The sequence below is a fragment of the Gobius niger genome (genome assembly GCF_951799975.1).
Source record: "Gobius niger genome assembly, chromosome: 11".
In the NCBI taxonomy this organism is placed as follows: domain Eukaryota; kingdom Metazoa; phylum Chordata; class Actinopteri; order Gobiiformes; family Gobiidae; genus Gobius; species Gobius niger.
Window position 1 is genome coordinate 12614421 of NC_136862.1, and position 24266 is coordinate 12638686.

General features: G+C 41.0%; 1 protein-coding gene and 1 long non-coding RNA gene across 2 annotated transcripts in view; one reads left to right on the forward strand and one right to left on the reverse strand.

The window, feature by feature from the left end:
* LOC306970034 overlaps positions 1-24266 on the reverse strand; it is a 224332-nt gene that overhangs the window by 120779 nt on the left and 79287 nt on the right. The gene's annotated exons all lie outside the window — the stretch shown is intronic.
* zzef1 (zinc finger, ZZ-type with EF hand domain 1) lies at positions 46-22814 on the forward strand. The gene is made up of 54 exons (XM_079565824.1): positions 46-598; positions 935-1079; positions 1160-1354; positions 1477-1660; positions 1745-1944; positions 2088-2298; positions 2371-2481; positions 2655-2833; positions 2938-3036; positions 3113-3204; positions 3278-3423; positions 3516-3621; positions 3785-4003; positions 4153-4223; positions 4330-4541; positions 4963-5096; positions 5185-5255; positions 5324-5438; positions 5513-5678; positions 5770-5891; positions 6215-6337; positions 6447-6607; positions 6681-6762; positions 6837-7038; positions 7117-7250; positions 7364-7604; positions 7697-7776; positions 7851-7941; positions 8016-8496; positions 8570-8734; positions 8809-8928; positions 9027-9188; positions 9257-9389; positions 9454-9592; positions 9666-9831; positions 9907-10169; positions 10244-10416; positions 10486-10687; positions 10766-10923; positions 11007-11287; positions 11381-11555; positions 11626-11758; positions 11840-12057; positions 12131-12442; positions 12529-12629; positions 12703-12838; positions 13042-13401; positions 13475-13618; positions 13752-13920; positions 14001-14099; positions 14175-14340; positions 14656-14803; positions 17409-17480; positions 21726-22814. Exons 1-54 carry the CDS (start codon positions 185-187, stop codon positions 21804-21806), a joined length of 9063 nt encoding a protein of 3020 aa, XP_079421950.1. The 5' UTR covers positions 46-184; the 3' UTR covers positions 21807-22814.

Here is a 24266-nt window from a genome sequence, read left to right on the forward strand (position 1 = left end):
GCAGAGAAGTAACGTAAGACACGTCCTTTAGCAAAGTGACGTACGGCACGTCAATGCGGTAGTGGAGCTCGGATCCTCTCGGAGCTTTGGGTGTAGGTTAGAGAGGTCTGCGATCACTCGCTCCAAAGTGACACTTTGTGGGCCGCAGTGATTTTAGGGGAGACTATAGGTCGGTAACTTCAAAATGGGGAATTCAGAAGGTGGCTGTGGTGGTGGAAGCGGTGACGAGGAGGACATAGAAACGGAGAGTCCGGGTTTCGCGGAAGACAGTCCGGCCTCTGCGGCCACTGGCGTCGGTGTTGGAGGCGGCGGAGGCACTGGTTCTGGCAGAAGCGGAAGAGGATCAAATGGCCTGTCGGTACCCACTGGTGGACCACCCAGTCCAGAGGCTCTCCTTGAACAAGTTAAACTGAGAGAAGCTGCAGCTCGTATTAGTGACTCAGGAGTGGCTATCCAGGAGTCCGTTTTAGCCGGGAACGAAGGTGTACTCGTGCGGTGGCTGGAAGACCGGTTGAACCGCGGAGATGAGACTGTCAATGTTGAACAGTTTTGTGAGATGTTGGAGAGCAGAGATGCTCCCAGAGAAGAGTGTGAAGAGGTAAAGTGAAAGCAGATTTTTTCTTTCACAGCGAATGTGTCATCTAATGTTTCATGAAGTTTCAGCTGTGTTTGTGTTTTTGAAACCTCGTCTGCTGATGTCACAAATCGTCTCAGACCAGTTCACTTTGTTTGGATGGCCCTCAGTAACAACAGTTTTGTTGTCACTGTGTTCTCTTTTATTCCTACACGTGAATGGATGAATGCTGCTATGTAATCTATTCAGCATGGAAATGCATTGTTCCAAAAGTTGGTCCTGATCTACAATAATGTTGTCTTCTGAAATAAGGGACAAATGACTCAGTCTTAATGACACTGTAACTGTTCTGTATTCTAGGCTTTTGGCCAGTTTGATGCGGAAGGAGATGGGGTGGTGGACGTAGAAACCATGCTGGTTGCCTTAAAGAACTCTAATGGCGCTAACTTGCTGGGAGAGCTTAGTCATGTAATAAGACAACTGCAGGCATGCTCACTAACTCCAGGTATTATTTGACACCTTATGTTGTAATTATTGAATATAGTATAAACATGTGTGTTTTGTGTTGTTGTTTTCTGCTCTTAGGTTTTGTTGACATTTTCTCCAAGACCAAAGACAGATTAGGGGCACATGCCTCTAAGATCCTCAAATTTTTACATAGGAATCGCATTCCCAGCAGTGCCATCCCTTTCCCTCTTTTAGAGGCCTACAACAGTATCTGCACCATGCGGTCCACAGTGGTCCAGGACTATTTGGAGATTCTTCTACAGAAGGAGAAAGGTGAGTAATAAGAATGCTTTACATGATTTAAATGGAATTTTGTTGTTTGCTTGAACAAATACTGGCTATAAGAGGCTTCACGTGCACATACACAATGGACTATTTGTGATTATTTGTGTCAGATTTGGACGTCCAGTACAGAGCAGAGCTAAACCGTGATCCCGATGTAGACAAGGTCAAGGTGGTCACTCAGTGCTACAGCACTATTGAAGCTTCGTCTAATATTACTGACGTATACAAAATGACTAATGGTGAAACAACCTCTTTCTGGCAATCAGATGGAAGTGCTCGTTCACACTGGATCAGGCAAGAGCATCTCTGAGATTTTATCTTTTTGATAAACAATGGTGTTGAATCCTCAAACACGCTCACTCTTTTCTCTTTTCTCAGATTAAAAATGAAACCAGACATGGTTTTGAGGCGCTTGGCTATTGCTGTTGCTTCTAATGATCACAGTTATATGCCTCAGCTGGTCTCTGTAGCTGTCGGGAAAAACAGACGGTCACTGCAGGAGATAAAAGATATACGTATCCCGAGCAATGTTACAGGCTACGTAGCTCTCTTGGAAAATGCTAACATCACACACCCATGTGAGTCATCCTCTGACTGTGCGAAGTTTTCTGTTTTCTTTTTACCTTGAATGTTTGGGTTATGGATTTTGTTGATGGTTGTTGTTGTTGCTACTTACATTTTCCCTATAAGTGCCTAAAATTCAGTATTTTCCACAACACAGATGTTCAAATCAACATTAAGCGTTGTTTGAGTGATGGATGTGACACAAGGATTCATGGATTGAAGACATTGGGATATCAGATTACCAAGAGTAAAGAGGTGTCTGTCTCTGATGCTTCAGCCATCTGGTACTTGTCTCTCCTCACCTCTTTGGTCACTGCTTCCATGGAGTCCAACCCGGCTCTTGCACATACAGTTCTTCAGAGCACACAGTAAGATGCTAATTCAATTTTTCTGATGATTTGTATGAATACAAATCGTATAAATCAATGTGTATTTTCCAGAAAAACCTTACGGCACATGCCACCATTGTCTCTAACGCCGTCATCTGCTGAGTTCCCATTCTCTTTGAACATCTTGGAAGAAGTTGATGGATTTCTCTTAAGGATAGCTGAGTAAGGTCCTTATGGTGATATCAGCAATTTGGCTTATCTCTGCCGCAGTCTGTAATGCTGACATAATCACAAGTTAAAAGCTAAAAACAAGCTAAAATCAAGGCATTGATTGTTACATGACGCCTTTGAAAGATCTTTAATCATGTTACCAATGTTTTTTCATTCTTTCCTAGTTACTGTATGAGTCCTGATGCAGAGTTGACCCTCCTGGCCTTTGCTCTGGCTAGAGGCAGTGTTGCAAAGGTTCTCCATGCTCTGTCCAGTTTAAGCGACCATTTGGAGACACAGTATAAAGCCTCATCCCTCATCTCATCGATGGCCACAGTAAGACTACGGCTTCTCTACCGCAATGGTAAGAAAGCACTGTAAACTACTACTTGTAATGACAGATGAAGAACAAATGCTATTACTACTACAATGCTGCTATATGATGTGAATTATTATGATATTAAACAGGGAAGCATCTGCAGTTGCACTTACAGGCCTGTGATGTAAAGAGCAAAGAGGAAAAATCTGGCCCCGACAACATGCTGGCTGAGAACTCAACAGGAGACGGTAAAATGTTTCTGTTATATTTTACTTTTCAAATGAAATGAAACCTTGTTACCAAAGCTGAATGTTTGTTGTAAAGGTTTTCTCTCAGAAAATGGCAAGCGGAAAGCCAGCATAATCCTGTCAACTGAAGATCAGAGCAATTTCCAAGTCACTTTGATGAAAATCAAAGTAAGTATTTTCTCTTTTTTGTGTAACTCTTGTTTAATTGAAGCCATGAGTAAAAAATATTTGGTGTGTCAAGGTGCGAAAAGGACCCATTGGAGCAAAATGTGGTTTAGTTTTTGCCTACAAGGATGAAGACCCCTTTGATGCTGAAAAACATTTTAAGAGATTTAAAAAGTACGACTCCTGGGATTACAAAGATTACAAGGAATTTGCTCTGAACAAGTAAGTTTGAAAAATTCAAAGATGGCACTCCTTTTCCACTTGTGTTTTTTGTAATAAAATATTGTTATAATAAAACATGACCTCACCCTCAGTGTGAAGAGTGCTCGACTCTCTGAAGACGACCCTATCGGTTGGTTTGAGCTCGAGGAAGACTGGAATGATGTTGAAATCAAACTACAGCAGTGTCGCGTTGCAAAGGTGAATGATGGCCTTATATAATGATTGTGCTGTATCATCTGTAAAGTTACGCTGACACATCCAAATGGTGCTGGGGATGACAGAAAAACATGGAAACAAATATTGAGAAATGTTCTAATTTTTATATTGGTCTTTTTTTCTCTTTGCTCTCCTTTATCTTTAGTTCTTGATGGTAAAGTTTCTCTGCACCAGGCAGGATACAGCAGAGCGCCTTGGAGTGCAGGCTCTCAGCTGCAGTGGGTACCTGTGTCCCAAAGGTGAGCGGCTGGTGGACCTGGATGACCTCAGTCCAGAAGGAGAGAGCTCGGGCACCGATGTCGTCTCTGGGCTTTGTCTCCTGAACAAGACACTGTTCTTCATACAGCAGCTGACCCAGGACATGGTAACGTCAATGCTTTAGTAAAACTAAACAACAACAAAGAAACTGTAGATATTCGACCTGAACTGTAAAATTCCAGCTTCTAGATTGTGTTTAGTTATTAAACATATCAAGGTATTGAAACTTTAAAGGATGCCTCTCCTTTTAAACAGAAATACATGCTTAGCTTTGGTGGTCTTAGCCTGAACGTCTTCTGGGAATTCTACAGCAAACTCAGGGAGATGTGAGTATCTAAAACGCAGCCTTTCTTACTTAAACATTACTCCATGTCAGACTCTAACATTTTATTGTACATGCATTCTTCTATTTTAATTTTTTTTTTGTCTCAGTGATGAGGATGAAGTATTAAAGGCAAGAGTTCTCCTCCTCCAGCTGATGCAAAACTGTTTCCCCATGTTGCCCAATCCACTTGAACCTCAGGCCTCAGATGAAGCCAAAGAGGTGGATGAAGAAGCTGCCTCCACCTCCACCTCCTCATCCACTAACAATGTGTCTGACTCAGTGAAAGCTGTTCAAGAACTGTATTTGCATCTCTGCCAAAGTAAGCGCATTGTTGTTTCAGTTTGTCGAGTATTTTAGTTATATTTTAGCTTTAAAATGCACATGGCTTTTCAATACTATACAGTTAATACAATTATAGGAGTTTCACTTTTTTACATTTTCTCTGATTTGACACCTTTTATGATCTTTTATTTACTTCCTTATTGGATATGGCCTCATGACATAAGGGGATTGTTCTTTGTGCTATCATAATATACCTATGTATAGTCCATAAACTAGTTCAGCGCTGTCCTTGCAATAAGTATACATCTCTTATTAAAAAAAAGGAAGATTTCACACTAGTGTAAAATATTGATTAGCACCGTCCGCCACCGACCTTATCCCAACAAACTGTGTAAAATGTTGATAAACTTGAAAACCTGAGAAATTCACTAATACATGAAAGCTGTGTGTTTCTACAGTTGTTGATAGTCCTGAGGGGGATTCACTGATGAACAAAGCGTTGCACAAAGAAGCTGTGAAGGCCATTCTCAACGGAGCACCTGTTTTCTTCCCAGACAAAAGTGTTAGAAGGGAAAAACTCTTCCACATGATGGTCAGGCGTGATTCTTTTGCCTGATAGAGAATTAATTACTTGACTTTTGTCTTTTCCATGTATAATTATTTTTCTGCTTGATTTCCAGAAAACCATAACGGAAGATGATCAGCCTGAGTCCGTCAAAGTAACATTTGAGTCTCTCTGTAATTACTTCAGGTAACTTTAATTTGATTTGAAATGTCCACATAGCAGAGTTTGGTCATAACATTCTTTCCTGTATTTAGTGATCAGGATCCCAGTGGGTTGCTGTTGCTTCCTCCCAAAGGAGCACCCTCGGACTTTGACATTAATCCCATTCTGTCAGTGATGGAGACACTGCTACTAGTTGCAACTAGAGAAGTGAGTCTCCAGAAATATTTCATTTTCTGCTTTTCTAATGTTTGTCATTTAATACCCTAACTCTTTTTCCTCAGTGTGAAATGATGATGGCTAATGAGAGTGGCAGTGGCAGTAGGACAGTGCTGCTGTCTTTATTCTGGGCTCTGCAGAGCAGTATGCTCTCGTGGTGCTACCTGCAGCTCAAGGGTATTGCTTCTACGCATGTGACAATGGAACTGTCCCAAGAGATTCTCATAAAATGTGAGACATTTACTTAAAGATAAGTTATATGATTTAACAAAACTGAAATAATACTTAATATGTTACTGTATTTCTATTGTCTGTTCAATAGATGTGGAGCAATTCTTGAGAAACATTAAGCGTGTTCTTACTTCTATGCAAGAGAAGAATTTTGGTCCTGAAATTACAGAGAAACTGGGCAACTCGATCTTGGTCACTGTCTTTAGACAGCTGGTAAGACATGTACCCTACACTGATACAATACATGGGGTGGCAGTGGTGCAGAGAGTAGAGCGGGTCGGCTTGTGACCGAGGGTTGGCAGTTCGAATCCCGCAGGTGCACACTGTTGTGTCCTTGGGCAAGACACCCACCTTGCCTCCAGTGTCTGCACACATTGGTGTATGAATGAGAGTGTGAAAGGGTGAGGGTTCCTTGATATAAAGCACTCTAGTGTCTAAAGCAGGTAGAAAAGTGCTATATACTGTAAATGTATATAGCACCATTTTGCCATTTACGTCTAGAAATTATTAAAAATGAATTGTTTTTTTTCCTGCAGATGATTTTCCTGCTGGAGTTGTGTCCTTTGGACGTCCCACACAGTGTGCTCCTGAAGAGTTTCTCCTCACTCATGGAGCTCCTCAGAAAACTGTCCTCAGATGCTGGAGACATCCTTTCCAAGGTTGGCTATTAACATTCTTCACTGTGTTTTACCCTGAAATGTAAAAGTGATAAAAATGTAGGCTTTCGGTTACGCATAATAATGCACATCTGTTTTCTTTGCTGATCAGGAGAGTTGGCAGCAACCTCAGCAGCCTGTAGTGCTGCGGACATGGAACATGGAGTCCCCACACAACTATGAAAACAGCCGTCATGAAACCACCATCTTTGCTTGTCCTGGAGCAACTGTTTTTGAGTTGGAGTTTGATGAACGCTGTGAAACAGAAAAGAGGTGACTTTTGAAAAAATATATCCTATATGTTGTGATGTTCTTTATGTGTTGCCCTAACCTGGAATTTCTGCAGATATGACTACTTGGAATTCACTGATTCTCGTGGTGGTAAAGTTCGATATGACATGAAAGTTGGAACAGAGAAATGGCCAAAAGTATGAGAAATGTCTTACGGTATCACTTTGCACCATCCTCTTCAGCTCACTAAACGTTTTTCTCTTCTGTTCAGAAAGTAACGTTTGATGCTGGCCCTCAGCTGCAGTTTCTTTTCCACTCTGACAGCAGTAATAATGAGTGGGGCTACAAGTTTGCAGTCACAGCCTTAGGTCTGCCAGACATCACCATTTCCTGGATGTCAGATTTGGAGCTTCTTGTAGCACGGCTTATGGGGCGGTTTGCTTCAAGAACATTGGGCCTAAAATCACCGTATGGTAAGATTTTTGGTCCATTCTGTTATTTGAGAGCTTTCCATTGTAGTTAAAATACTGTTCTTTATATCTTGTTCTCAGAAATACGCAGCTTAAAAGAGTCGTCACCTGGAAAAGTGTCTCATGTTCAGACTTCCCCTTTATGGAAACCCATTTTGCGACATGGGTTGTGTGAGTCCAGAGCCAGTGACCAAATTAAAGCACCATCGGAACAGGTGCAGTGGATTTATACCTGAATCTACATGTTGTTAATTATGTATCGGTTTTGGCTAAAAGTTCAATGACTTTTACGACATATCATTACACATATCTTATTTGTCTATCACAGACAAGTACATGCACTCATGAGGAGTTGTCAAACTTCCTGGAGGACTTTGCTCGTTGGAACCCGTCCCAGGAAGCCTCCAGTGGTAGAACAGAATTAATGAAGACACTGATGCACTGCTGTAGAAAACAGCTGATGAGAAATGAGGTGGCATCTGGTCCTAAAGCAGACCAAGCTGTTAATGCAATATGGGCAGCTATGGTATACCACACACCAGCCCTCAACCACGCCCTAAGAGCTTATGGTAATTATTACTTTGCAAAACAAAGTCATAAACAAATCTTTCTTTTTCCTCCAATTGTGACACTTGACGTAAAATGTCTATTTCTTTTTTAGTTAACCAAGAATGCAAGTCACAGTTGAGTGAAGAGTTTGCACTTGTGTATTTGCTGGCGGACAGCATTAGAACTTGGATGGTGAGCGTCATCAGAGTTACCTTCTGCCCTATGTTCCTCCTTTTGATTTTAAAGAGTGACATTGTTCTCTGCAGCTGGAAATAAGACAGAGATACCTGGTTGGCAAAATGAATGTTCCTGATGAGAAGCAAGGAGCTTCTGACGAGGTTACAATCGACACACTTGGTAAGAATACTTGAAACTTTTTTCAATAAACTAATACTATTTTAAAATAAACCTTTCCTTTTTTCCGTAACCAGCTGATACGTGTATTGAGAAGAGCCTTTTGCTGTTCCGATTTCCTCCATGCGGAGTCACATATCAGGAAAGCGACTCTAGTAAAGGGTCAGAGGGCAGAGGTCCTCCACTTTTCCGCTCCAGTTCTATTTCAGAAAGTGACTTCCAGGCCAGTACTTCACCGGGACCTGCATCACTCGGAGACGAAGAAAGCAGCAGGACAAAAGAAGGACAAAACGGTCCCCCTGTCCTTCAGACCCAAACCTCCAGTGGCTCAAACAGGAGAGGCCATAGGGGGTCCACAGAGAGCTTGTCCTCTCAGCCCGGAGAGCCAACCTCCCCTTCCACTTTCTCACGGAAAGCTCCCTTCAGTCGAGCACGTTTACGCCTTTTGTCTTGTCGCTCAATAGAAGAACCTCGTATGACGCCATTGGTAAAGGACCGGTATCCGATTCTTAAACACATCTTGAATTTTATAAAGGACCAAGCACTCACAACAGCTAGGTAATTATATCTCGAAAGTCATTTTCCCCACATTGAGAAATGTATTTTTACTCTTAAGTTCTCTGTCTTGCAGCATTTTGCATGCTTTGGCCCTGAACAAAGCCCAAGCTCTGAGTGTCTGCAACGTCTTGGAGATGATCCAGCAGTGTTTACTCTCACTGGGGAAGCCACATCTTTTTCAGCCTCCTTGTATTTTATTCCTGCAGGAGCTTTTAGCCTGTCAGAAAGACTTCACAAGGTACATCCAGTTTATTATGTATTTGGCAATGAATCACTGTTGCACTATATTTACTGCTTTTTTGGTCATTTCAGTTACTTTTCCCAGCTGTCCGAGAGTGGGCAGAAGCTCGGAGAGGATGTCAGGCGTTCATATCATCAGCTGGTCCTCATGCTGGTCGAGGCTGTTCAAGGCTTTAGCAAATTAAATGAAAAGTAAACTCAGATTAAAGAAAATAACTATTTGATTATTATAATTATTGTTTGCTCATTTAAAGAGAGTTTAATGTTTTTGCTCCCTTTTCCCTTTTCAGGGCTTTGCTTCCAGGGCTGTCTTGTGTCCAAACCTGCTTGTTGCATCTTCTTGACATGAACTGGAGCATGCAGGACCTCGCTCTTTTTTCGTCCGTGAAGCTTCCTGAGCTCTTGCTGACGATGTCACAGGAGAACATCAGTGTTCATGACATTGCCATCAGGTAGAACTGAACAACTCACTTCAGGGATGTATCTTTCAATGTGAGACTTACACATAGTTGTTCTTTAGTCAATGGACAGAGGAAGATGAAATCGCAGACTATAAGAAGAATCAAGAATGGATGGATGAGTGTATGGACGGGATGTTTGAGAAATGGTATGACAAAATCGATGAAGAGGATTCCACGGAGGACAGAAGAAAGGTATGATCTTCATTTTCCTTGGTAAATTAACTAATACATTTAAATTAACTAATATATTGCACAGATGCACATGTTTATTGCACGCTACTGTGACCTTCTGAATGTGGTGATCTCCTGTGATGGCTGTGAGAGAATGGCACCATGGCACCGCTATAGATGCCTTCAGTGTATGGACATGGATCTCTGCAAGACATGCTTCTTAAGTGAGTCAATGTCTCAATTTTGCATGAAACATTATTTATCATTGTTGCTGAGCAGATGTTAATTTCCAAACAGGTGGAGCTAAGCCAGAAGGCCATGAAGACGACCATGAGATGGTCAACATGGAGTATGCGTGTGACCATTGCCAGGGCCTTATTGTGGGCAGTCGGATCAACTGTAATGTTTGTGAGGATTTTGATCTGTGCTTTGGTTGTTACAACGCCAAAAAATATCCCGACAGGTGACACATTACATCTTTTGAGATACATTACTCATTTATGCTGTTTTGATAATATAAATACTTTTTTATTTCCAGCCACCTGCCAACCCACAGGATCACGGTTTACCCAATGGTGACCATTCGCATCAGTGACCGTCATCGCCTGATCCAGCCTTACATTCACAACTACTCATGGCTGCTGTTTGCTGCCTTGGCTCTCTACACCTCTGACCTGAGCTGTGAGAAACAGTGCGAGGGAGAAAGTCTTGATGCCAACTCACTGAACCAGGCTTTAGCCCTGCAAACCTGCTGCTCCCAGCTCATTACTGATTGTTTGCTCAAAGGGCAGACTGGAAAAGGTAACACTGTTAATGTTAATGGCATTATTGATTCTTTAAAAGACAACTAACAATAACAATACTCCTGTATTTAGGACTGCGTTCATCAGCTTTGCTCGCTCTGTTGCTGTCTAATGAATCTGGGTCTGATAGCGAAACATGTCTGGTATCTCCAGAATCTTCTCAGGAGCTCAGTACAACCACTGATAGTTCCTCTCTTGCTGGAAGTACTGCTGCCATATGTTCTCCGACATCTCCAAAAGACAAGGTAGGAAATGGTGTGTAAGATTGCCACGTGTAGGACCTCTCGCAAGCAACGGCTGTTTCTTTCTTTCAGGTAAAACAGTCTGGAAAAGAAAAGAAGGCAAAGGAGATCTCTTCTATCCCAAATGCTTCTGCAGAGACATTGTCCCTCTTAAATAGTGGGGAGAAAGAAGGTGAAAAGAAGAAGCTTGTTGCACAAGACACTTTGGACTCCTCCAGCCTTAGCCAGACACCTTCAGTATCCAGTGAGGATGCTCTCTCTCCTGTAGTTCGACGTAAGCTCTGACAAAGATGAACTGCTGTTGTATTGCGAGTAATGCTGTTTTAACTTTGTGGGGTTTCCTCTTTTTCAGAATCTGGCCCTGAACCTGCCATTTCTCCTGAATCTGATTCTCTGAAGGTGAAAGACCAGAGGCTTCCCCCGGTTCCCCTTCAGGAGCATGTGTTCTCTGAGTGCTCCAAAGAGAGAATCCTTGGACTTCTGGCTGCCATGTTGCCACCTGCCGCACCAGTAGGCATTAACATAGTTAAAAGTTAAAGAAATAATGTGAAATGTTGGTCGTCATATGAAGAACTTCTGTTGTGCCTCCACAGGGGTGCGCACTTGCTTTGCCAAGTTTGGATACTATCCTGCCTCAGCTTTTCAGAGCAGTTATTTCCAATGCTGGTTCTCTTAATGAGACCTTCCACCTAACCCTGGGTCTGCTGGGGCAGCTCTTACTTCGGATTACTCCAGATGAGGCTGACGCTGCTGTGACCGAGGCACTGGCTGACAAGTATGATCTGTTTGCCCAAGTAGATGCACCTTGTTCAGATGCCCAGGGATGGAAGACCACCCAACTGCTGTTTAGCCTTGGGGCTGTCTGTTTAGACAGGTACATTTTCCTCTGCATGTAAATCATGTTTTTTGTGTTTTGCTTTGTTTTCAATCCAGTGATCAGTAGCTAATTAAACACATATTTTTGCAGTCGGATTGGTTTGGATTGGGCGTGCACTGTGGCAGATATTTTGCACAATTTGAACACCTCGGCAGAATGGGGCACGGTCATTGCTGCTTTCACTGATCATTGTATCCAGCAGCTGCCAAATTCTTTAAAACGCACCAATCTCTTTACTCTGTTGGTCTTAGTGGGCTTCCCTGAGGTAAGTTAAAGCAAAGAGTGTAAATAACACTAACTATCATGAGCACTGCTTTATTTTCTGCTTCTCTCAGGTTCTCTGTGTTGGTACCCAGACTGTTTTTATTGACAATGCAAATGAGCAACACAATATGATCCTACTCAAACACTTCACGGAGAAGAATCATGCTGCAGTGGTTGATGTTAAGACAAGAAAGCGAAAAACAGGTTGGTTTTGTGTCGAGCTCTCCAAAGCTTGAAACATTTTTTAACAATTCTAGATTTAAAACAATCTGTTTTCTTTTGTAGTGAAGGACTACCAACTAATTCAGTCCCAAGATTCAACACCAGGCTCTCCAGCACAGCCGGAGGGATGCCAAAATGCACTTCTTGTTCGTTACCTGAACAATTTTACCTCTATAATTAGCCAACTACTTCAGGCAAGTCCAGAAAACACTGCTGCTAATGCTGTTGAAGCATCTTGGGTGCTCTCGTTGGCTCTGAAAGGACTCTACAACACTCTAAAGGTTTGATATTTATTGATTTTTATTTTTTATAAAGTATGGAATGACATTAAAGTGTTTATTTCGTATTGTAAAGAAATATGGAGTTGCAGAAGCCCAAAAGGCCATTCACCAAGCAGGCCTGACGCAGCTGCTGGTGAGGAAGTGCAGCAAAGGAACGGGCTTCAGCAAACTGTGGCTTCTGCGCGATTTGGAAATCCTTTCCATCATGCTCTACTCCTCCAAACGGGAAATCCACTCTATGGCCCAGGACCCTGATCGAGAACAAAGAGACCAAGACAAGGAGCATGACTCAGACCATTCTAGCAACTGTGCTGACGACACAGACGTCATCAACAAGCCAGACCCGCTGGACGGCCTTGATGAGGAGACCAAGATTTGCTTTCAGGTATAAATCAATATTGTTGCTTATGAATGTGAACGAATCTAACGTATATATATATATATATACACACACACCTCCTCATGTCTCAGATTACCCATGATGCCTTAAACGCGCCTCTGCCCATCCTGAGAGCCATGTATGAATTACAAATGAAACGAACTGACTCCTTTTTCCTGGAGGTTCAAAAAAGGTTTGTTCTCAATTATAAATAATTATAATATCTCGCACTACAGATGTAATATTCTATTTCTGTTATGGCGCAGATTTGATGGAGAGGAAATAAAAACAGATGAGACAATCCGGACGCTTGCCCAGAAGTGGCAGCCCTTGAGACGACCTAAGTCAGAAGAAAGGAACACAAAGGCTGTGGATACTGACATGATTGTAGTGTCCTGTGTGGTGAGTTTTCCATTACTGAATTTATATCCTACTCAGTCATGCTTAAACAAAATAAAATAAGTGAAAAATAGTATGCCACATAGTGCATGGTTTGTGTCTGTAGTTCAGTTTGAATTATGATGTGGATTCTAACATTTGGTTAAAAAAAAAAGGCTTTTCAAAAATCATCCAGACTCATTTCTCTTTTTGATTTGACTCCCCAGTCAAAGCCCAGTCACTGTGAAAAAGCCACAGAGGAGATCAATGTCGTGGCCCAGAAGCTCATCACCAATTCAGAGAGCGACCTGCAGCTCAGTTATGCCAAACAGAGACGCACTAAGAGCTCTGCCCTGTTGCACAAAGAGCTGGATGTGCGCAGCAATCGCGCCGTGAGGCAGTACCTGGTGAAGGTGAACCAGGCCATCTCCACACTCTACGCCCGTCACGTGCTGGCCACACTGCTGGCAGACTGGCCCGCCGAGACGCCTTTGAGTGAGGACGCCCTGGAGCTGAGCAGCGCCTCCCACATGGCCTACATCCTAGACATGCTGATGCAGCTGGAGGAGAGGCCGCTGTGGGAGAAGGTGAGCGCAGGTGTTTACAACATTATTCTGCAGCTTCGTATTTTCACTTATATTTCCTGTAATATTTCTTCAGATCCTTCAGAGGGTGCTCAAGGGCTGCAGTCAGAGCATGCTGTGTAGTTTATCTCTGACCGCCTGCCAGTTTATGGAAGAGCCTGGTATGGCTGTGCAGGTCCGAGAATCAAAGCATCCATATGACAACAACACAAACTTTGAGGTCTGTGAGAAAAAAATCTTTATCTTTAATGTGATTGAGACTGCATTTCAATAATTTTGAATCTTTTTTAAAGATAATAACCTTATCCTTACTCAATGTTCAGTTTTATATTGTTCTTCCAATCCCTCCTCAGGATAAAGTGCACATCCCTGGAGCGATCTACTTGTCAATAAAGTTTGACTCGCGCTGTTACACAGAAGAGGGCTGTGACGAGCTCATCATGTCCAGCAGCAGTGATTTTGTCCAGGATGTCCATAATTTCAGTGGCTCTCCGCAGAAATGGGCTGACTTTGAAATCCCTGGTGAGGGCAAAACAGCCTTAGGCTTTTATATTAGCAGTGCCTTGTTTGAGTGCCTGTTGTAACCACTTTCTTGTCTTCAGGTGACACCCTTTACTACCGGTTTATGTCAGACATGAGCAACACAGAGTGGGGCTACAAATTCACTGTCACTGGAGGTCACAGAGGGCGCTTCCAGACAGGTTAAAAAAGCTTACCGCACATGAGATTTTGTAAAGAATATTTCAGGTACTGAGTCTCCTTTTTCCTGTATCCAGGTTTTGAGATTTTGAAGCAAATGTTAGCAGAAGAACAAGTGTTAAGTCACCTGCCACTAAACGACATCTGGGAGTGGCAGGTTGGTGTGGGGTGTCGGCAAACGGGAAACCCACGCCTTAAAGCTATTCACTTGTTGCTCCGTCTCCTGCAGTGTCAATCTCACATGTAAGTCGCCTCTTTTCATTTCCTCTTTTAGTCATATCTTTATTTAGGCTACTTCAGCTACACAGCATTTGTGTAGCTGTTTCTGTACATTTAATTGGACAAATCTATTGATCCCTTTATGAATAACCCTAGAGGGTGTTTTAGTTGAAATAGTTCTGTTGGTTTACTTACAACAAGCAAGGAAATGAGGTAAAGCTTATATCCAAATACATTTGCATGGAAACAAACGAGCTCTGTGGCGAACTTCTCTCTTCACGTGAATCGACGCACCCTTTACCAAACGTAACATGTTCAAACCTCCTATATATTTTTCAGAACTTGTGACCTCACGTTGCTACGTCCACTGTGGCAACTCTTCATGTCGATGGAGAACAGTGCGAGTCTGGATCCCACCTCCGCGGTGCTGCTGCCTCTTCATCGAGCCCTGACCGAGCTCTTCTTCATCGCAGAGGCGCGGGCCACTGTGAGTAACGCAGACCAATGACAAACAATTGAACATCTGGAAGATACAACAATGATAATAGTGTTTCTAATTCACGCTTTCTATTGAGTCCATCTTTACACTGTGATGAGATACTCTTTGTGGCGTTTTTTCCAGCTGTCTTTCTGTATTGTCTTGAAATATATATTCAGGAAAGTCTTGCAGATTAAGTCACCAGGCGGTTTCCTGCAGGTGCGCCTGAACTGGACAGTTTAATTCCTGGTACAGTTCACTCTGATGCGGCCCAAAGCAACTGCTGTGACTTCTCTGTTGCATCAGACTTATTGTTACAGAAGAAGATTTTTGCTTATGATGCAGTGAACATGTTTAGCCACCAGGGGCCAGTAACTGTGTTTTAGATTAGAGGGGCTCTCAGTGGTAAATACTACAGTACAACTGAACTCAAACATGACATTCCTGTTTTTTAATAAGTCACTGAGTTTTAATCACTGGAGGCTGCACTAGCACAAATAGGTACTTGTTTGGGGGCAGAGTGGGTGAAGGATTGAGGCAGCATGAGAGACCTTATTATTCTTTAAGCCATAGGATCTAATTAAGAACTTAAACATTAACAACTTTTATGTTGAATGTGCATGTGTATCTTTAAATCACTCAGCATTACAAAAGTTGTAGTCAGTAAAACCAATATGTGATTTAACCCCATAACCACCACCTGATCTGACCACATTTTCTCCAGTTTGGCTTTACTCAGAACTAAAGGCTCCTTGAAAAAAGCATCATAAACAGCAGCGAAGAGGTGACTAAAATATGACAAAGTGATGGAAAAAACACAACAAAAAGATGACTAGAAGGTGACAATAAAGTGACAAAAGAGCAACGAAAAACTGACAGGAGGAAAAAGATCAGCTTGGATCAAGTTTGTAGCTTTCAAATGAGGCGTTACTCTGGCCTATGCTGTGAGCCAGGGGCCCTCAAACTTTTTTTCTCTAGGGGCCACATTATCGTTCCTGACTGTGATGGGGGGCCGGGCCGGGCCAGGCCGGGTAGGCTATAACAAAGAATTATATGACCTAGACCAAAATGCAGCAGGCCTCATTGTGAAGTAGAGTTTACTGGCTTGGCACTGTCATCCGCACTACTATATCCACAAGATCAACACTTGATTCCAGGCACATTTGTTTAGCTGTAGTGGTTTGCAAAAATAGTTTTTCAAAGTTTTCACACTTTGTTTTAATTTGAAATACCACAGGTAATCCATTTATTTTTGTTTTCCAAATAAAGCATCATTGCTTAATGTGACCAAAGTAATAACTCCTACTCTTGTATTGTACAAGCCTGTGTCACAAGTTTCTTGAAGTGCACTGTAGTCATTATTCATTCACTCCACACTCTGTGGTGGTAAGCTTCATTTACCACATGCCTATAATGTGTTGTTTATATCCTGTTTGTCAGTGGCCCCAGTGTGGAATTCTTTTTTATGTATTTAAGTTACTCCCTAGTGGCTGGAATGAGGATACTGGTTATTTAGGGATTTGTTCTCTACAAGTCAGGTCATCATCTGGCGGGCCGGATTTGGCCGTAGTTTGAGGACCACTGCTGTAAGCTGTCCTCCAGTCGAGAATCTTTTAATTTTGTGTAATGCCAAAATTGAGAAATTACGCTTGGTTAAGAGGTTGAACAACTCTACTTCATATCTGGGGACACAGATTGACCATGTTTAAGAAAAATGTTTAAAAAAAAATCTTGTCTACTTTTAACACCTAAACCGAGCACATTTTCACCAGTTTGGCTTTAACCAAAACCTAAAAGCTTAAAAAAAAGCATAAAAATAGCAACAAAAACAAGGATGAAAATGCAGGAAAAAAGTAACAAAAACAAAGTGAAAACATGACCAAAGAAAGCAATAGAAGAAAGCAACAAAAACAAACAAATAACATAAAACAAACATAAAACATGACATAAAAGCAATGAATAAAGTGACACAAAAACGTGACCAAAACAAAACAAAAAATAGAGTAACAAAAACGCTTAAAAATGTGACGGCAAAGTTACGATCTTTTTGTAGGTCTTGGCTTTCAAATGAGGCATTACACTGTTGCTCTCCAGTTGAGAAGCTTTTGGATTTGGGTAAACTGGAATTAATGCACTCGATTCAGGCGTGATAAGAGGTTAAGGCATTTAGGTTTTCTCATTTCTCAACAGCATCCAAGCATCATAGTTATTCACTTAAACATTCACAGACATCGTTCTGTCTTAACTGCAGAGTCACTTTGGCCTTTTCACTCGTGCACTAGGTCCTGTACAAATGGTCTTAGGATGTCCTACTGTATAAACACGAGGGGTGCAATGGAATTAAAGCAGACTAACAGACCTCTGGACTGTGTTTCCTGCACTATTTGGACAGTTACAGCTCATTTAGCTGCTATGTAGCTTATCTGTGTTTCCAACCTCTATTTGCTTATATTAACTGACGTGCATTTCATCAGTTTAGTTGACGTGGAGTTTTGGCTGTACGGAAGAGTACATGCAGGAAACTCTGCTTGTAACCAAAGTAACCCTAAAACAAAGTGGTGTATTTCAATGAGAAGAGAAATCGACATGTGTTTTTTTTGTTTTTGTCTTTCAGGTGCAAGGTGTTCTGCAGGAGTATTTATTAGCCATGACAACTGATGAAGAGCTGCACAACCACACAGCCATGGTGAGACACTGTACCTACATTTGTAAAGGAGACTGTGGTCCCCCATAGTCTAAACAAGCTGAGCAATAAACAGCAGGAAGTTCATTTATACTTTTTTAGAAAAAAGGTTTGTCTCAATTTAGGGTCAACATATAAAGTCAACTCTACTGTTCAATAAAGGGCTTCCTAATGTGCAAATACTAGCTGTGTTTAGGGCTAGGGACCGTTAAATGATACCAGTCTGGCATCGGAAGAAAGGTTTAGGTAATGCTGGTATCGAAAAAATAAAAGTATCGAAAGCAGGTACCGGAAATTAATATAAAATCTTTATATTCAAGTTGGAAAAAAAAAGAAGTGAAACACAAGTTGCAAAAAAAATTTTAAAGTGGAAAAAATTTGGAAAAACAAGTGGAAAATGTTTGTTAAATTGAAACAATGAAAAGAAAATTGGGAAAAACTGTGTTAAAGTTGGGAAATTAGAAAAATTTGGAAAGTGTTTTTGTGCCCTTTTGTAGTTAAAGGAAGTTTCTTGGTTGTTTCACGTCAAACAAATGATGCAAATGCGAAAGAAATTAAATGGAAGGAAAAGGTATAAATTAACATTATTAATCTACTTTATGGCTCCACATGACCGATAATTTAGTATAGGTATCGGAAAAAGTATCGTTCAGGTATCTGTGTCGAAAACGGTACCCAGCCCTGGCTGTGTTTACCAAAAACTAAATCTATTCAATAGACTATTACCTATGCTACCATAGTGTCAGCCAAAGCGTGGAAAAACTAGTACAGTATATTTAAAATGTATCCTTCGTTGCACACAAAATCATAATCAAGTTGTCTTTCAACATAACCAACATTTCAAGTCCCAACATGAAAATGTAATTTTGTACACTCCCTCAGATAATTTTATTGTCCGATACAATGACAGTTTGGTAAATAATGTCATATTTTCTTACACTCCCTTTCCTTTCTGTACACAATGTTATCCGTACTGCATCAAAAAAACAATCAAAACTTTAAAGTGCACACATAAAGTTTAGTTTTATTACACAACTTCTTTGGAACACTTCCTTTGCCGTGAGTCACCGTGCTGTTGACAGTCTATCCCCTGACACCCCCTCCTCTCTTTGTAGCACATGTAGGCTGCACTCAGTATTAATGTTTTTGGTAATTATGGCCCATTAGTATGTGATGTGTGGTTGAGAGCGTCACCACTCGGCGCTCTCCTGACCCGTATCCACAGCGGAGCAGCCTGGAGGTGGTGGAGAGGTGCCCGCGATGGAGGTGGTTGGATTGTGTGGGTGGTTTTGTTGCTCTGTTATTTAATATCTGTCAGGTTGAGACCAAAAAGCAACAGCTCCTTAGGCAGCGGGCACCGCGGTAATCATGTTGTGCAGTCATGAGTAAATTGGCTTCAGGTTCTGTTTCAGAAAACATAAAAAAAAGGTGCTAAATTATCGTTTCCATCCAAAAGGTATTTCACTAGAGACTGCAGTCCTTCCACTGCCGATGTTTACTGCACACTGGAATGCAGAGGTTTTGCATTGTGCTTCTTACATTAACCATTGGCTTAAAATAGACTTTGCAGTAATAATATTGAGATTGAGATCACTCTTTAAAGCAGTACTAAGTAACGTGTTTACCATAATAAATCCTTTTCGTAGTCCCTGTGGAGGTAATACAAGTGTTTATGGGATGATTGGAGGGTCTTTCATCTCCCCCTGGTCTCTCTGGCCAGAAAACCATGCTTGCAACTTGACTGCCACCGGACCGGAGCCACCAATACACACTGATAGAATCACGAAGAAGAAGCTAACATGCTAACGGGCAAAGCTAACTGCGGGCTAGCGTCACTTTAAACCGTATTTATAGCCAAGTTTGAGTGAAAAAAAATATTTGCATTGCATAATTGGATGTACAATATCCCTCTCTCCCTTCGCCTTTTCTGTCAGCATAGTATTTACTCTCCAAGACAATTAAGAAGTTAAAAAATCCCATCTTGCTACGACACCTGCAGTTGCGCTTATGGCCTCTAGGGGCAAGAGTTACTTAGTACTGCTTTAAAGGCACATTATGGAACTTTTTTGATTTTAGTTTCTATTATAACCATTTTAATAAGGTATATAGACATATCCGGGAGTATATTACAGAGGTTTATGTATGTTTTGTCATCTGCATGGCCATTGCACAAATATACATACAGTTTGTTTTGTATTGGCAAACCTTCAAAAGTATCCTGCTTTTCAAGTCAAAGCAAATACAAAGGTGTGACGGGATTTTCTTTATTGTTGTAAAGGTTTTCCAGTCCAAACAACCTTGCCTGGGATAGGGGGAAATCAGTGCAACAAACATGGAACAAAGGATGAATTTTTAATGTGATAAAAATGGATACAAAAATACTATTTAAAAGGCGCATTATGCAAGTTTTTATTGCAGAAAATAAGTTTTCTCTGCTGATGGATCGGTATCCATGGTTACGCATACATTCCATCCAGAAATCTAGCAGAAACTCTAAAAAACTATTCCTGCCCTGTCCTGGAGACCACCCATACAGCCACTGGGTCACTGAAAGTTCAAATACACACTAGTAATATCAGCTTATTTTCTGCAATAAGAAGTTACATAATGCACCTTGTTAAATCGTGTTTTTGTATAAGGTCAAAAGTCATCCTTTCATGTTTGTTGCACTGATTTCCCCGTATCCCAGGCAAGGTAGTTTGAAGCACCTTTACCCTTCTACAATCATAAAGGAAATCCCATCACACCTTTGATTTTGCTTTGACTTGAAAGCAGGATACTTTTGAAGTTTTACCAACACAATAGTGATGTAATAGCCAACTTTCTAAATAATTTACTGATTATAGTATAGCCAACTTTCATAATAACTCAATCAACTAGGCTAATGGTTCACCAGTAATGATTGGTATTATACAGTTTAAGGAAATACTCCATGCCACAACACAGATACTTGCACCATATTGATGCTCACTGATAACCTGTACAATGCTTTCCATCATGTAATATACAATGTACGATAAAATGTGAATGATGTCAGTCTATGATCTTGTTGTATCACCGAAACGCGTGTTATTGTGTGTTGTACATGCGTGTGGAAACAAAATTAATTCCAAATCGTCTTGCTGTTGAACAAAAGAGAGAAAAAGAAAAGAAAAGTCACTACTGAATGAATATGTTTAGCATGAGGGTTATTAATTATGATGAATGAGGTGTAGGCACCAATAAGCTCTGCTTCAGCCTCCTCCTTTTGAGCCTTATTGGGATGAAATGTTTAACTACTGTAAAAATATGAATGTAAACAGCTCAATCAATCAATCAATCAATACATACTGCATGTCCTATATGTGTTGGTAAAGTTGATTCTGTTTAAAGGAACAGGCCACTGTTTTTCCATACTGAGATATGTTCTTATCTGAGCTCAGACGAGTTGATGCGTACCTGTCATAGACTGTAAATATAATGGACGTCTCCTCCTCACTCCTCCCCGTTTAACATAATGACCACGCTCGAGGGGGAAATCATGGCAGGTTTACAGACTCCCCCTCCCCAGCTCTGACGAGGCATGTTCCTAAACATCAGGGCGGGATCTTCACTGTAGACTCGGCGTGTGACGTGTAATTCATGCTGCTCCAATGCTAACAGTCCAGCCCTTATTAGTGCGGGATTTCGAAATGTTTTCTTACGAAAACCAGCCTGGTCTCTTTAATTGTAACTAACCCAGCGTTATCACAGGAGCAATATCTAGCTCTAGATAGTTCCAAAAAAATTGGACCAGGCTTTAAAGTTGTTTTTAACGTGTCTAAAGTCCAATGCTTTCCAATGGGAGACTAGCGGCCATATGGAGGTACTACAGCAATGGCGGCCCTAGTGTCGTTGTCAAAAAGCAGAGCAGCCAGCGGCCATTGGTACCTGTCTGGTCTTTACGTGTGCGCTCAGTCACGCAAATAGACCAAAGCTCCATCTCTCCTCTATGGGGCCTAAGGGGGGTGAAGTTAGAAGCGACAGAGCTCTTTCACGTTTCCCCTATTTAAATACAGTTACGTGAGTAGTATATATCCATGTATAGTTACACAAAATTAAACATGTCGATTTTCTAAGCGGATCAAAAGGGGGACTATATTGTAAGATGACAAAACATGCATAAACCTCTGTGATACACTTTACTCCCAGACATGTTGGTTCAACCTTATTAAAATGGTTATATGATTGTGACTTAATGACATAATAATTGTGTTTTCTTTTATACAGGCTCTGAAGAACATTGCTGCCATTAGCCTGGCAATCAATTACCCAAATAAATCGACCAACTTGCTCAACATGTCGGCTTGAAGAGGACGCGGAGGCGGAGAGGTGACACGGGGACGACACATCCCGATGAATGGTTCCTCTTTGCGTGTGAAGGGGATTGGCCCGTGGACACTTTCTTTCTTTGGGACAGGCCCCTCCTCACCTGCTAACTCCATATCTGGACACGGATACTCAATTCTTCTGCCTTTGGTAAATCCGAGATGTCGACAAATGCATTCACTGGAAGTTTGAAGAATAACAGGGAGTGCCATACCAACAATTTCAGAGGGGATGTCTATGTATCCCGATGTTTATGGCCTTATTCTCTTCCAAACATAAGCCACACAAGATTACTTGGTGGATTGCGGTCACCTTGGCCACTTGAATGTCTCAGTGGACATGTAGAGCATCCTAAAAATACTGGCCAGGACAGTGGAGCCTCATTAGTCACCGTGGGGAGTGAGCACTGACCTACTAGCTTGTTCAATCACTCCTTCCTTCCTTCCCAACCGCCTTCTCTGGTACTGAGGTGGGGCACTTCGTAATGGGTTTCAAAGTCTTGTAAGCACTTAACATCTCTGCATCTCAGATTAATATACACATTTATGATCATGATCACCGAGTAGCCCATAAAACTATAGCCATAGTTTTTACATAGGAAAATAAGGAAATCGACAACAGGGACAAAACTGTGATTAATTATTCCTCTCAAGTGATTCACAGCACCTCAGTCAATAGAAACTTATCTCATGATGTCAGATTTTAGCTGTTTCATCTATCGACAGTTTTCTTCATTATTATAGTTGCGGCAGATCCTCACAGAGTGTACTTCATTCAAATACCAGAAGAAAAATACTAGCTGTCCTATATCCCTCTACACCAAAAAAGAGAGCACTGTAACTCAAACAGGAGCTTTGTACAATGCACACTAAATCTAACAAATCAGTTCTATATTTTGTGAGAAATAATAATTCTTAATTTATTTGTTTTTGTTGTTAAACAAAAAAGTTTGATTTAGAATTTCAAATATTGTGAAAACACAATGCAGCCAGACATTTTTTAAATAGTTGAGTTTTTTTGCTTATATTCTCATTTATTTAAACGCCAAAGAGTTTAATTATTGTGAGCAATGCCACATCTCTGAACAGCTCCAGTAGAGTCTACCACATATCAGACAGTAAACCTGTGAAGGTGGAGCAGAGGAAAACCTTGTTTTATTCATTTTTATTAATGACTTGTTTTTGAAGTGGTCTTACGTGGACTGAATGAAGGGTAGGTGATTTTGTTTACACAAACGTCAGCTGCAGAGAGATCCATGCCTTCATTGGGCTCTATTACACCTCACATACTGTATCTACAATGTGCCTATAGTTAAAATGAAGCAATCATTATTTAACTCAAGTTAGTTTATGAATTAATTCTATTTTAAAGATAAATATATTGTTTATTTTGAGGGTTTTCTAACTTTTTACTTTTAATGTTTCCTTTCATGAAAATGCTTGGTATTTGAGGCTGATTCTTTTGAATGTACATATCTGTGAATATTAATTGCACAGAAGAGAGACTTTGATAACCGGCCCTTGCAAATATATAATCTTTATTGGTCACTATATGATGGACACTTTGATTCTGATTTTGTATGCATGGCAAATTGGATGTTAAAAGTGCTGCTTGGGTTAAATTGTGATCCATTTATAATAAAAATAGAAATGCCTTTAAAGTATTTTTGCCTCTTTATGTGGGTTTCTGTGCTTTCAGTCCACATTGACGTGTACTCAGTGCCCACACTCACTCACTCGAGTACCAGCATCTCTCACCCATCAATAGTTCTCTTTCACACTCCTTTGGTCTTTACAATCAAACTCTCGTATGTACAGTAAGTAGAACTCTGCATGATTGCAGCCATTCCCCTCTGATCTGCCTGCCCTCTGCCTTTGAGCCTAATGCCAGAGATAATGATGGTCCTGATGGGAACAGTGATCACTGGAGCAGTAATGACATCAGGTGGAGGAAATATTCAATATGGCAGCAGTTGATTCAGTGCCCTCTTGTGTCCCCGAGCTCTCACGGGACGATGACTCAGCACTCTTCTGCCCTGACTTCTACTGCTCCAGTTCACACTATTTTCCCTTCCTACTGTTTCCCAGCTACAAATACTTCAGCTGCGACATGGCACTCAAGCTTTGTATAAACAAAACAAGGTAGATTTAAGAACTTGGTCATTGTTTAGTAAAATAATTATGGTTTAAAACAAAGTCATTATCTGAGATGAGTTTTTCACTTTTTACATCTGAATTATGTGAACCAAATTTTCTTTTTACACATCCAATTTACAAAAAAAATCTTTGAAAATAAAAATCACTGGATAAAATTCTGTGCAAAATAGTTAATAGTTAATATCAGTGTCGAAAATAATTTATTGTAAAAAAAAGTTTTGACAAAAGTTTCCATGTTGATGTTAACAGAAGATCTAGTGATGCACTGCTCTTCTCTAGAGTAAGA